General features: G+C 41.9%; 1 protein-coding gene across 2 annotated transcripts in view; it reads left to right on the top strand.

Moving 5' to 3' along the window:
- RASA1 (RAS p21 protein activator 1) overlaps nt 1-15,063 on the top strand; it is a 118,588-nt gene that overhangs the window by 99,419 nt on the left and 4,106 nt on the right. For both annotated transcript variants that reach the window (XM_075932187.1, XM_075932186.1), the window contains exons 22-24: nt 1,486-1,574; nt 8,100-8,177; nt 11,901-12,035. In XM_075932187.1, the coding sequence (XP_075788302.1) occupies nt 1,486-1,574; nt 8,100-8,177; nt 11,901-12,035 (302 nt within the window). The remainder of the gene's footprint in view (nt 1-1,485; nt 1,575-8,099; nt 8,178-11,900; nt 12,036-15,063) is intronic.

The raw sequence follows: 15,063 nt of genomic DNA, 5'->3' as shown, positions 1-15,063 counted from the left end.
TGTGTATCAGCTCCTGATAGAGAAGTAGCATCACCGGGGGAGGGCAGGTGGCTCCACATGAGTTGATATGCACAGGGAGTCAGCTTGAAAGATGGATTCCTGTGTGTACCAACTCCTGTTTATTCCCCTCACCCACGATAGTCTGGACGCTCTCCTGCCGACATCAAAGGTATTTGTCGACCACCCAGGTATACCTCATCCCAGGAGGACAAATACCTTTGATGTCGACACCCACGCGTCCAGACTATCGTGCTGAGCCGACAAACAGCTGATCAGCTGTTTGTCGGCTCAGCGCGGCAGCCATGTAAATTTAAATGAAGTGGCAATTATTTAAATCACCGCTTCATTTTACTATGTCTGGTAGCCTAATCTACATGCCTCTGGCGACAGAGGCATGTAGTCTAGACATACCTTGAGAGGCAGCAGTATGGGAGTAGAGGAGGCAGGCAACTTCACTGAATCTGATGTTCAGGATGAGCCGGCTTTTATGCTGGTTCCCCCCTGAGGACCAGATCTCAACTCTCCCCTTCACCTCCTCTGAGTGAGGCAACTGGGAGGGAGGGGGAGAGGAGGTGGCTCTGCAGGCCCCTGCACACATGAAGAGCTAGCTTAAAAGCCAGATCCGCATGGGCACCAGCTCCCTACTTCACCCCCCCCTCCTTTGCTGCTTCTGATACAGGAGAAGCAAGGGGGTGGACGACTAGTTTTTTTTTTTAATTACCCAGTAAGACCAGGCTTAATTTAATTGTTTAAATGACTGTACGCTAACATCCCTAGTCAACACTACACTTAGAAGATCAGCTTATGGAACACAACTCCATAAATAACGTAGCTGGAGTCAACATACCTTAAGCCATGCTTGGCGCCATCTCCTCAGCAGGAGGATTGATGGGAGAAATGTTTTTTACTAGGCCCACTAAATTAAACCCTGGAAGATCAATCACCAGAACGTTGATCCTCCAGAAAATGGAGATGTGGCCTCATAGGGATGGTGGATTTCCCCCCTACATTAGAAAAAACTATCCACGGCTGTAAAAAAATCTGGTGTGAAAATGTCACATTGTATTTCCTTTCATGAATTCAGTGAATGTTTTTTAAATTGATTTTACCAATTGTGTGAGGTTACCTTCCCTCCCCACCCGGCTCTACATGCAGTTCTATTTGGTTGCAATAGTGTGATCGCTCTTTGTGAGTATTGAATAGAAAATATTTTAATATGACTAACAATACAGTATTTTAAGCTTCAGGTGGTAGCCGAGTTAGTCTGTTACAGAAAAAAACAACAAATGGTCTGGCAGCACTTTATAGTAGAAGGTATCATAAGCTTTCGTGGGCACAGCTCCAGTCATCTGAAGAAGTGGGCTGTGCCCACGAAAGCTCATGATACCATCTACATGTTTTGTTAATCTATAAAGTGCTACCAGACCATTTGTTTTAATATTTTAATTGTTTCAATTGAAATGCTGTGGTGTGTATTTCTCTCAGATTCTCCTTCTTCCACTGCTGCAAGGACACTGACGCTGGTCGCCAAGTCTGTGCAGAATTTAGCAAATCTGGTTGAGTTTGGAGCTAAGGTGAATATGTATTATTTAAACTATAATTTAAAAAAACATGAAATCTGTGCCATCTATGGCATAGGTCAAACAAGTTACAAAATCAATTATTATCCCTTTAGTGAGGTACACTGTACTGGTTAATTTGGTTCACATAATATGAAATCTTAACCCCAGTAATAGAATACTTTAGATGTACAAGAACTTTGTTCCCAAAAGCAGGCAAATGCTTCCATTGAGATTATTTAAAAAACAAATCGATTCCTCTCTTTTCTCTTTTTTATAAAAGCGTTTGATTGCATAGTAAAATGTCAGAAGTACTTTTACTACAAATCACAACCAAAATTAGTAGGAGAGACTGCAAGACTCCCTCTTGATATGTTCAGATCTAAAGTTCCACGTGCAGTGGAGTGTTTCCTGTAAGCCTCTTATATTCATCTTTTGGTTGGTTCTTTTGGTTTATCTTCTGTGAACATTTCCTTTCTTAATTGTGCTAATGTCTACAGATCCATTGCAAGTAGCCAGAGCGGTAGCCATGTTGGTCTGTAACTTAAAAAAACTGAAAAAAGAGTGGCTCTGTAGCACCTTAAAAACTAACAAAAATATAGATAATATCATGAGCTTTCATGGGCACAACCCTCTTCTTCAGATGAGTGGAGCCTGGGCAAATTGTAGTCAATAGAAGCAATGAGAGGTGGTCCTGTGACACCGTGCTTGCGAGCAGTGGGGGGGTTATGAAGCCAGGTAAGCACCTCCATCCCTCTCTTGCTCAGACCCCATATCCATATCCCCGTTTCCCCCCCCCCCCTCTCTCTCTCTCTCTCTCTCTCTCTCTCTCTCTCTCTCTCTCTCTCTCTCTCTCTCTCTCTCTCACACACACACACACACACACACACACACACACACACACACACACACACACACACACACACACACACACACACACACACACACACACACACACACACACACCCCCCACTCCCAACTGAAGAAGAGGGTTGTGCCCATGAAAACTCATACTATATTTTTGTTAGTCTCTAATGTGCTACCAGACCACTCATTTTGTAAGATCCATTACAGTTGTCCTTTCTCCTATTTGCTGCTGGGGGGCAGGAGCAATCTCGTCACTGGCAGCAGAAGAGTGTTCTGCCTGCTGAAGTTTCCTTTGCTGGAGACAGTTTCCACAACTGTGATAATTCAGTTCTGTTGTCCTAAATTACAGATTGTGTTAACTGTAGTTTGAGGGAAAGACATGCTAAATTCTGCTCAGAATGTGAGGAATTTTCCCTAATGAAAACAAACCCACATCTTTATATGGTAACCTCTACATCTGCCTTGGATGTCAAATTGTGTCTGGAGCAGGTTGCATTTTTGTACTTTATTTTTTTAGGTGAAAACAGAAATTTTCCTATTCTTTGTTGTGCTACAGTCTACAGATCCATTACAATGGGATTTTCACAGTGGTGTGCTTAAAATTGGGAATTGAGATCATCATTTAAATATGGGCATCCAAAATCTACAATATATTTGAGAGAGAGTGTCTGTTTGTGAGTGTGTCTGTTTATTCAAAAACTGCTCCTAAACACTTAAAGCTAGGACCACCAAATTTAGTATACAGCTTCATCTTATCATAACTTAAAACAAAGTAAGGGTTTGGTTGAGCCAGAACAATGGGATGTGCTTGGAATACGATTGTTTTATAAAACATAAAGGGGTGGAGGCTCTCTGCTAGCCAGGACAGTTATACTGTATGATGATCACAGGGGGCAGCAAGGGGCCAGAGATGAGGACTGGGACATCTATAACCCCACTGGGGCAGCAGGGGAAATGGGTGGAGAAAGTGAAGCTATCAACCATATATTTGAGAGAATTTGTCTGTCTGTCTCCCTTAGCTGGGAGACATGCACTCGTGCTACGGCTTTGCTCACCGCAGCAGCTATGGAGAGACACTTCTCACCTAGACCTAAGTTGCTGCAGTGAGGGAGGGCTAGGGTTGTCCCCTCTTCCTTTGGCAGCCTTAATACTGAACCCCTCATTCCCAGCACCACTCCAGAGTAATGATTTAAATGAAGAAAAACAAAAAATTATTTGAGCAATGCTGGGTAAATCTTCTAGTAGATATTATCCAACTTCCCCTCCTCCCCCCCGATACTAATTCCAGAAAAGAGAGATGCCAGTAAATGGCATTGGCTAAAAGATTGAATTGACCAGGAGGTAGAACATGAGCAAGTTTATGCATTTATGGCCATATTACTGCCTAGCAGATCTCAACACAGGAGACAGAGAGAGATTCAGTGCTACAAAGGACTGGACTTTTTATGCTTGACAGAAGGGAAAATATTTATTGAATATTCTTTGCATATGAATGTTATGACAGTTATGAGGACAATTTGTCTGAATTAAAAGCACAATACTGAATCACCTCTGAGAAAGTTCTAGACTTCAAAACTCATCTTATTGGAGATAGTAGCTATTGAAGGTTTAATGATAATAGATAGAAAGTATGATACCTCCTGTTTGTAATGAGATGGGGCAACAACCCTACAAGGTCATTATGCTTGAAGGAAGCAGCTAATGATGGGATTTATTACATATTTAAAAAACAACTGCCGCCGTCACCATCTTCCTTTTCTCGAGCATGCTAATTGCATTATAATACAGTGACTTCACCTTTAGCTTGCATTCTTTCATATACCAACAACAAGGCCTTTCTGGAGGAACTTAAAATTATGTTTCAGTTGTTTAACACAGTACCTAAATGCAAATTTTGCATCAGCCAGTAGAATAGAATAAATTCTGTTTGACTTATTTTATGGTCTCTGGGAGTGATTTATGTCCTTCATCCAGATATCCATTTTAAATCTGTCTGGTGCTGTATGGGCAATTAGTTTTTGTGATTACAGACCCTTGTGAGATCAGCCTAACACTAGACTTTCTCATGTCTCATAGGGTATGTCTACACTGCCACCCTAGTTCGAACTAGGGTGGCTAATGTAGGCATTCAAAGTTGCAAATGAAGCCGGGGATTTAAATATCCTGGGCTTCATTTGCATCTTGCCGGGCGCCGCCATTTTTAAATCCCCCTTAATGTGGACTCCGTGCCCGCGGCTGCACGCGGCACGGAGTAGGTAGTTCGAATTAGGCTCTCTACTTCGAACTACCGGTACACCTCGTTCCACTAGAGAGCCTAATTGGAACTACATACTCCGTGCTGTGTGTAGCCGCGGGCACAGAGTCCGCACTAGGGGGGATTTAAAAATTGCGGCGCCCGGCAAGATGCAAATGAAGCCCGGGATATTTAAATCCCAGGCTTCATCTGCAACTTCGAATGCCTACATTAGCCACCCTAGTTCGAACTAGGGTGGCAGTGTAGACATACCTATAGACTCTTCAGCCAGAAAGGCATAAAGAACATCACTTTTTTGTTTTCTCCTTTCTGTCTTTGATACGATACTGGGGCGCAGTAAAAAATGTGAGAAATCATATGTCAAATATCTTGCCTAGTTTTATGAAAGAGGTCATTCGCCATCTTGTATTCTAGGTCCTGATATGTGTGGAGAGGCCACACTGTACTTTATAGCTGTTTTCAGGTAGAAAGAGGCCAGCCCCCCCAAATTGATTTACGAGTGAGGGTGCTTCTTTGGTACAGGTTATACTCTGCTCAGTCTAACTTCTGCCATCTGAGCATTGGGTTCATCTCCCCCTTGATGGGTAATGCACATAGAGTTAGGAAACTTTCTTCTGCCCAGGACGGGATACATTTATTTTAATTTCTAGGTTAGAGCTGACCATGTTCTTCCTAATTTGTGTATAATATGTTGATTATTACAATTGGAACAAATCTGTTATGCATGAAAAGAGTAGTGCTCCAAGACCTTAGTGGATCATTGTTTCAGCTGAGGTATACTGTGCACTCTCTTTGGTTTTAATTGGAACTTAAATGAGCTCCCGTCATTATCTTCAATTGGCATCTGGGGATCACTTTTGTGTGGTTCTCTAATAGAAGTATGAGTTCAATGAAATTTGATTTTTCTGCACTCAGTTGAAGGGGAATGCAGAATATATAGTGGGGCATGGCTATCTGCCACCAGATGTGATACAATAAGATTGAGTGGGAATAATAGACATTGCTGGATAGATTTCTCATGCACAATGGTTCCCTGAAGCATGTCTTTGCATTCCCACCAAGCTCAAATAAGAATTTAATTTTTGTTTCTGTGACTTTTCCTTTATGGCCATTTTCCCATTCTCATTCTTGTGCAATGAGATTTTGTCTGCTAGAATACATCTTTATCTTAGGTTTGTGATTGACTTCCCAGGCACCATGTGCCTGTGTTTATTGTCTATTCAAAATATTCCAGAAACTGAATCAGAGAGTCTTTCAGCTCTCTCTCTCTACAGAGTCCTGATCAGAAAAATGTCCCATGGTGAGATCAAAATGAGCCACAATGAATACAAGATCCCACAAAAGACCCTAGGTATATTCTCCTGGGGTGGGAAGGGGAAGAGACCATCCCTATGTAGAATTGAAGCATTTTCTGTGGGATTATTAAAAAGTGACAATAAACCCCCTGGGGGAACTTATTCAGATGTTTCAGGAAGAGCCCTCATGTTTGTTCCTTATTTTCTGATGCCAGGAATAGGGTGTGGAAACAGTTGCTTAGCTTTGATCCGAAGTGGATAATGGATAGGAATGTTGTATTACCATGGTTTGTTCAATATGGGGAATGGCACAGAAATCATCTTCTGATTCTTGCAGAGGTCCATAATATATCCCCTTTTCAACAATCTCCAGTGGTTGGTTGTCCCTCTTCAGCATTGCACAGGTAGGAAGAAGTAAAGCTAGTTGAGGCATAGAAACCTGCTGCAGAAGTTAGAAAAAAAATTCTGGACCTAAAGACATGGTGTCACTGAGGTGTGCAGAGCCACCTGGCTTGCACCCTCATCCACAGCCAGTTGTGACTCTCAGCCAGCAGGTAGGTTGATTAGTTCACGGGGATGCACTGTAGAACAGACTTGATTGCATAGGAACCAGAAGTAGTCAGTACAATCCAGCTTGGGGAAAAGGGGCCCCAAAACCAGGGCCCTGCCTCCCATCTCTGCTCCCAAGCCAGCCAGCAGCCCATCTTTGTCCCTGCCAGCCCCATCTTCAGCCTTTATCCAGCTACTTGGGCAGAAGCTGGTCATCTGGTCACACCCCCTACCCAGGCTCAGGTTACTATGAGCCTGGGCCATTGTGAACATGCTGGGCTGAACATCCTTTCTGTGAGTCACTCCCAGAATTCCCTTTTCCCATCTATATAGTGAAGTGCCCAGGGAAACTGAGGCACACAGGGTTACTACAGGACAGTAGAAATCATATATGCAACATAGGAAAGCGAACAGAGTGAATATAATCCCTGCTTCATCACACATGGTGACCTACAGAAGCAGCTGAAAACAATAGCCCAGTATTTAGTTGAGGGCAACTTGCAGTGATTTCTGGTGGCAACAACTGAATAGTTTACTATCTTTTAAGTTTGGCAGAAAAACCCAATCCCTCCATGTATCTTTCCAGAAAGCATGAAGATTGGCTTGCTGAGGCTGTTCCTGCATCTTGATCAGTAGATAACCTCATTAATATGCTGACCTCCTTTTCTGGCCAGGGAAGGGATTAAGTGGCCCTGTGTAAACCGGGTTGAAGATTAGAGTTGATTGGATTGAGCTCCCCAGTGAGGCACTTTTAAGAAGGGGATGAAGCAAGAAATAGAAACATTTCTTTTTTTGCCTTTGGCTTTCCTAGTCTAGTCACTCCCTAGTCGTACCAGCCACTGCAAATGCCACTTCAGGGACAGTCTCCCCAAAGGCAAACAGAACCCTCAGAATTAGACATACTGATTTAAATTATTTATTTTGCAATAAAGTTTGGAATTTTTCTGAGGGAAGCTTTGTCACAGAGAAGGATCAATGAGCTGCTGGGGTGGCAAACAATAATGGAAGAATCTCCAACAGGTGGGACACTTTTCTGTTGCCAGCAGCTAACTAATTCTGTTCCCAAGCTTGTAAATGGGCTGAAGTACCATTGTAGTGGATCTGTGGACCTTAACTCATTGAAGAATGATTTCAAACTGCTTTGACCTTTTTATTATACCCTTGTTTTAACACAAAAAGCAGTCATTTGAAATTTAACCATTATGAAAAAGGCAAAATCAAGATATTTAGTCTTCAGGTAGGAATTTATATTCTAGAAACATTTCTTATTGCAGCTGTGTATTGAGGATATTGTCTGAAACACAATTCAGAACTGAATAATTCCAAACATATAGCACTGCCAGCATACATTTATAGGTCAACTATATGTGAATCCATCAGGAGGGCAAAAACTGCAGTAGCATATTAAAGTTATTTAATAATGATCAGATTGGAATAGCAACTATAGAATTTAAGTCACAAATAAAAAATGAGCTCAACCCATTCTGAAATTATATTGCAAAGTCATAAGTTCCACAAACTATTGTATGTTTATTCTGAGTAGGTATTTATTTTAATATATTTTTAAAATTTTAGGAACCCTACATGGAGGGCGTAAATCCATTTATCAAGAGTAACAAACACCGTATGATCATGTTTTTAGATGAACTTGGGGTAAGTGTTTTATAAATTTTAAAATCTATGTTAGAAGTTTTATAGATTTGTACATAATCAAAGTGTAATGTAATAACAAATCTTAAAGGTTCTCATTAAATATCTCTGAAATTCAGCAACTTCTAAGTATTATCTCAAATGTCCCACTTAGAGGGTATATTATTTGTTTATAACTAGGGCTCCCAAGCAATTTAAAAACAATAATTGATTAAATTGATCCGTTAAATAATAGAACACCATTTATTTAAATATTTTTTGATGTTTTCTACATTTTCAATTAATTTGAATTCAGGTACAACACAGAATATGAAGTGTATAGTAGTCACTTTATTGGTAATAAAAAATGAATATATTTGCAATATAAACAAATACATATTTTTCAGTTCACCTAATATAAATACTGTAGTGCAATCTCTACCATGAGAGTTGAACGTGCAAATGTAGAACTTTGTAGAAAAAAACTTCTTTAAAAATAAAAATTTAAAACGTTTGGGATTAAAAAAGTCCACTTAGTCTTCCTCCTTCCATAGCTAGTCACTCAAACAAATTTGTTTACACTTGCAGGACGCAATGCTGTCCATTTATTGTTTACAATGTCATTTGCAAGTGAGAACAGGCTTTCATATAGCACTGTCATAGCTGGCATCACAAGAGATGTACTTGCCTCTTCATCCTTCAACCACCATTCCAGAGGACATGCATCCATGCTGGTGTTGGGTCCGCCTATATAATGACCCAAAATAGTGCAATCCAACATGTTCCTTTTCATCATTTGAGTCAGATACCACCAGCAGAAAATTTATTTTCATTTTTGGTAGTTTTGTTTCTGTAGTTTTTGCATCAGACTGTTGTGCTTGTAAGACATCTGAAAGCATGCTTTATACTTTTCCTTTCAAATTTTGGAAGGTACTTCATTTTCTTAAACCTTGGGTCAAGTGCTATAGCTATTTTTAGGAATTTCACACTGCTGCCTTCTTTGCGTTTTGTCAAATCTGCAGTGCCAGTGTTCTTAAAATAACCAAAACGTGCTGTGTATATGACAGAATGCAGGTAAAACAGCAGGAAATATACAATTCTGCCTCAAGGAATTCAGTCATCAATTTTATTAATGCATTATTTTTTTAATGAGTCATCAGCATGGAAGCATGTCCTTTGAATTTATAGCTAAAGCATGAAGAGGCACATGAATGGTTAGCATATCTGGCACATAAATACATTGTAACACCACCTACAAAAGAGCCATGCTATTGCCTGTTTTTCAGGTGAATATCTCCCGTAAATGTAAACAAACCTATTTTAGTTGTTGCCTAAACTAGAAATAAGACGGAGTGGACTTTTAGGTACTAAAGATTTACATTGTTTAGTTTTTGAATACAGTTGTGTAACACAAAAAAAATCTACATTTGTAAGTTACACTTTCATGATAGAGATTACACTAAAGTACTTGTATGAGGTGAATTGAAAAATACTGTTTCTTTATATTTTTATTACAAATATTTGCATTGTAAAAATGATAAAAGTTCTACACTTTGTATTCTATGTTGTAATTTAAGTCAATCTATATTTGAAAATATAGAAAATGTTGAATGTAGACAATGTTGAAACTGACCAGCGGCTGAATCAGGACGCCTGGGGCAGAGCAGCTGGGGGGCTGCCGGGTTGGTTCCACAGCACCGAGGAGCGGCGCTACTGGACCAACCCGGCAGCATCCCAGCTGCTCTACCCCAGGTGTCCCCAAGTCAGCCACTGCTGAAACTGATCAGCGGCTGACTCCAGGAAGCCCAAGGCAGAGTTGCTCTGCCCCGGGCTTCCTGGAGTCAGCTGCTGGTCAGTTTCAACAGTGACTGAATCCAGATGCCTGGGACAGAGCAGCTGGGGTGCTGTCGGGTTGGTCTGGTAGCGCCAACCCTTGGCGCTGCGAGACCAACCTGGCAGCACCCCAGCTGCTGTTGAAACTGATCAGGGGCTGATTCCAGGAAGCCCAGGGCAGAGCAGCTTTTGCCTCAGGCTTCCTGGAGTCAGCCGCTGCTCAGTTTCAGCAGCGGCTGAATCGGGGACAGTTGGGGTGCTGCCGGGTTGGGTCCCGCAGCCCCAAGGGGCAGCGCTACGGGACCAACCCGGCAGTGCCCCAGCTGCTCTGCCCCTGGCTTCCCCGATTCAGCTGCTGGTCAGTTTTAGCAGCGGCTGAATCGGGGAAGCTGGGGGCAGAGCAGTTCCAATGGTCCGGCTGCCCGGAGCATTTCCAGGTTCCTGATGGTACCGGACTTACTGTAGTTAAGATAGTCTGCATTATTCTATAATTTCAAGCTTTAAGGAGAATTAATATTTACAGATCTCTTTAAACAATATAACTTACAAACACTGTAACAAGAGTAGAAATGCATGTATGTTACTTTCCAGGAATCTCAGTTTTAGAGGATTGATTCAGAAAAGCATGAAAATTTATACCTAAGAGTTTTGCTGAATGGGGATACTGTCATGAACCAGAGTCTAAATAAGTAACTTTGAAAGACACTTCATACCAGCTTTTGATACATAGGAATTACTATTTATAAAGGATATTCAGGTTGCTGTGTAATAAGTCTCATTACAATTAAGGGCAAATAGTTGCTTTTGTATAGTACATCTCAGTTTGGAACCTCTTGATTTTCAATAAATTTTAATATCTACATATAAGATATTAAATGTACATGTAAATACATGTATACATTTGAATCCACATATTATTTTAACATTAACTGATTACTCTATACTTCGTCCACTAATATATTCATTAAATTGCCATTTAATTTCTACTAGGGATATAGGTGGCTAGTCAAGTAATCAACTACCCAATAAGCCTCTATCGGGTAGAGACTACCCCCACTTGCTGCCACTATCAGGTATATTGATAGAGCCGGTGCTGCGGGGAGCTGGTTTTACATGCTTTTAAAGCAGAGACGAAGAGTCTGGGACCGGGCGCAAGCCAGGGCAGCTGATTTCCAGCTCACGCCTGGTCCCCTGCTGTGCCTCTGCTTTTTAAATGTAGTAAGAGGCAGCGAGCTGTGTTACATTTAAAAGGCAGAGCCGCAACAGGGTTACCTTTTGGGGCTGGGAACCAACCCCACTGTAGCTCTGTAGTTTTCCCCCCTTATCAATTAATTGAGAAGTTGATGGAAATTCCATTGACTACTTGATTAGCTGATTAAACTCCCTAATGTCCTTAACATCTCTAATTTCTACTCTTTCATTTTTGCTGTTGCTGTCTTCAGAGCTAGAAAATTAAATAAATGGATGCATGTTCTGTAGCTTCAGGGGAAGAGATAGAGGATGAAAATGTCACCCAGAGAATCCTTTGCAAGCCAATTCAAAAAGGTAGCCTAGATAGCAACACTAGATCATTGCCCTTTAAACTGGAAGAGAAATCAATACAACAACACAGGATTGTCCAGTTAAGTACAGGGGATGCAATATAGAAGTAGGCTCTAACTACATTCAGATATCTTTAAGAGCTAAATAATATTGGTGGTGAGGAAGGGAATAATTGATATCAGAACATGGGTAGAATGCTTGGCTGACAGATTAATATGGCAAATGTTGTGATGTGATTACTTACAGTAATAAAAGTAATGTTTTACTTTTATTAATCAGCACAGTTGATTAGTGGATAGATTGTCATGGAACTTTCTTTGCTATTTTATGAATACTTACCATTCTAAATACACTTTATAATTCTTGTTAAAGAATGTACCTGAACTTCCAGACACTACTGAGCACTCTAGAACTGACTTGTCTCGGGACCTAGCAGCCTTACATGAGATTTGTGTGGCACATTCAGATGAGCTTCGGACGCTCAGTAACGAGAGAGGTGTAATGCAGGTAAGAGTTGTTATAGCAGACATTACAATCTCAGATATTAAATTTAGCACTTACTATTAAAAAAATTAACTAATACTTATTTGATGCTTCTGTACTAAGGAGTTTAACCTATTTGAAGATATTTATCTTATCAGTACAATGTTATGAAGACGGGGTAGCACTAAAGGTAAATATTAATCTGTTCATATGTTTCTTACTCAAAATAGCTAGATATGCTTTGTAACAGAACCAAAAAACCTTTGAAGTGCTTAGATGAGGCCTGTTTACCAGGCACCAGTTTTCCTTCTCTGATAGGTTTTGTAGGCTACTAATATGACAACCCTATTTGCAGCATAGTGCAGCAGGCCTGGCCTGGCTAGAGCAGCCCTACACCCTGCAACGTGGCCAGCCAGTTAACTGGTTAAACATATAGTTTAACCAGTTAACATTTTAAACAGGATTTTATATTCCTACTTTAAACCAGGCATCTTTTATAGTATGGCTCTTTGCAACTTGTACAACACTGTTCGTATCATTTAAAGTAACTACATAGTTTGTGCCAGCATTCTCTTTGGTGCCTTACTGGATTTCCTACCTTTGAAATATTAAATTTTAAATGTTAAGGACTTAAATATGCTCCTCAATTCATACATTATTTCCTTGTACCACATTGTACCTTTATTTCATATAATGCTCATCATCCATCTAGTTCAGTGGTTTCAAAACTGAGTTCATGACCCAGTACTGGATGATGGAAAGTCAGGCACTGGATCTCATGGCTGCAAGGTTACCGGTGGGGGTGCTAAGGCAGGCTTCCTGCTGCTCTTGGCACCACAGACTGCACTACACCCCAAAAGCAGCTGGCAACAGGCATGGTTCCTAGGTGGTGGGAGGGGAGAGGAAGCTCTGCACACTGCCCCTGCCACAAACACTAGCTCGACTCCTGTTATCTGGGAACTTGCTGCTGGCTGCTTCTGGAATGCAGCAAGGTCTGTAGTGCCAGGAGAGGCAGGAAATCAGCCTTAGTACCCTACCCTCATTACACAGACTGGGAGCCACTCAAAGTAGGCCCCTCCTGCCACAGCCCTGAGACCCCCACAGCCAGAGCCCACTCCTTTACCCCAAAGTGCTCATCCTCCGCTTCACTCTGGAGCCCACAGTCTTGTCAAATTATGTTGGATCACGAGCATCAATGATTTTTTTTTTTTAAACTGGGTCATGAGAAAAAAAGTTTGAAAACCACTGATCTAAGTTGACCTGTTTTGTATTTTTCTAAGCCAAGTGCAGAGGTATGTTTGCTTGGGGCATTGTGGTCGATGTTAGAGGCTTTTCTTGCCCCTGCTCCTCTGGTTTTTTGTCGTATAGAAAGAAAGCAGACCAGAAGTCCAAGGTCCAGACAATGCAGTGTTTATGGGGGGTTAGCGTCCAAACAAGCACATTCTAAAGCCCCACCAGTTGGGTTTATCTCTGGATGCCAATAGAGCCTTTACATCCCTCTTCCTAGTTGTGATGCTGCAGAGCATTGCCTGTGCCCCACTTCCCAATTCCCCCCTCCTCAGCAGGCCCACATATACTTGGAGTGCACACTTCTAGTCATATCCCTTACGGTTTATGATCATGTTCTGTTTTGAGGGTTTGGGTTTTCATCCCACTTCTTTTGTGCCCCACCGGAGTAAGATTGTAGTCAGGTCAGGGCCAGGAGCTTATCTCTTCTGTTAGTCTACGGGCACGTCTAGACACGGAGCCATGTAGGTTAGGGTTGTAGGCAAAGGGAATTGAAGAGGTGATTTAAATAATCACCGCTTAATTTAAATTAAAATGGCTGCCACGCTGTGCTGATCAGCTGTTTGGCAGCACAGTGCTGTCGTCTGGACGCGCCGCGGTCGACATCAAAGGCATTGTCGACCTCTCCGTTATGCCTCGTGGGATGGGGTTTACCAGGGAGGTTGACAAATGCCTTTGATGTCGACCGCGGAGAGTCCAGACTACAGCGCTGTGCCACCAAACAGCTGATGGGCAAGCGCGGCAGCCATTTTAATTTAAATGAAGCTGAGTAAACAAATCTACATGGCTCCATCAATGGAGCCATGTAGTCTAGACATGCCCTATGTCTACACTGCAGCTTTTTGCACAAGAACTGTTTTGTGCAAAAGGTCTTCCTCAAGAGTGCATCCACGCTGCCATGTACTTTTGTGGAAGAGATGGGCTTTTGCACAAGAGCGTCCATGGCAGTGTGGACACTCTCTTGTGCAAGAAAGCTCTGATGGTCATTTTAACCATAGGGGTTTTTTGAGCAAGAAATTCATGTTGCCTGTCTACATGGCCTTCTTCTGGAAGAGCTCTTGCTCTTCCGAAAGAGGCCCCGTTTTCCGATGCTGTACTGTAAATTTACTTGCGCAAGAACGCGTGTGCAGTGTAGACGCTCTGCAAGTTTTTGCACAAGAACGGCTGTTCTTGTGCAAAAAGCCTGCAGTGTAGATGTAGCCCTAGTGTTTTACTCCCACCCCCCATCACTCCTTGCCTCTCCCAACTGGTTACTTGACATTGGCTTGAAAGAGAAGCCAGGCAGCCTTCCAGCGTGTGCTCATTTATTACACCCCTACCACATCCTGCTCCATCCCTTTTTGCCCCGTTCTCTTGTGGGAAGATGCAACACACAGTCTTTATTTTTTGCACATATTAGTAAACCCAAAATTTTCTATCAGGCTAATAGACTCATGATAACAGGCTATATGTTGTAGCACAAGTGCACAAGAATAAGCACTGTAACACGGTGTAGATTCACCACCGCCAGGCCTCCTGCTGTTCGTTATGGGAATTAGCTCAGTTCAGCTCCTTATTGTGCCTTGTCCAAGTGGCCTCTTGCACACTGTTGTTCTGCTGCTCCACCATCTTCGGGATCTGGACCCATGTCTAGTTTCTTGCTTTATGGCAGTGGTCTCCAACCATTTTAACCACAAGATCACTTTTTTTATTTAAGTGCAATATAAGATCTACCTCAAACCCAAATACCCTCACCCCACTTCCTTCTCATCCTTTCTTTGAGGGC

This window comes from Pelodiscus sinensis, chromosome 6, assembly GCF_049634645.1.
Source record: "Pelodiscus sinensis isolate JC-2024 chromosome 6, ASM4963464v1, whole genome shotgun sequence".
Taxonomy (NCBI): domain Eukaryota; kingdom Metazoa; phylum Chordata; order Testudines; family Trionychidae; genus Pelodiscus; species Pelodiscus sinensis.
This window is presented reverse-complemented; position numbering and strand designations above follow the sequence as displayed.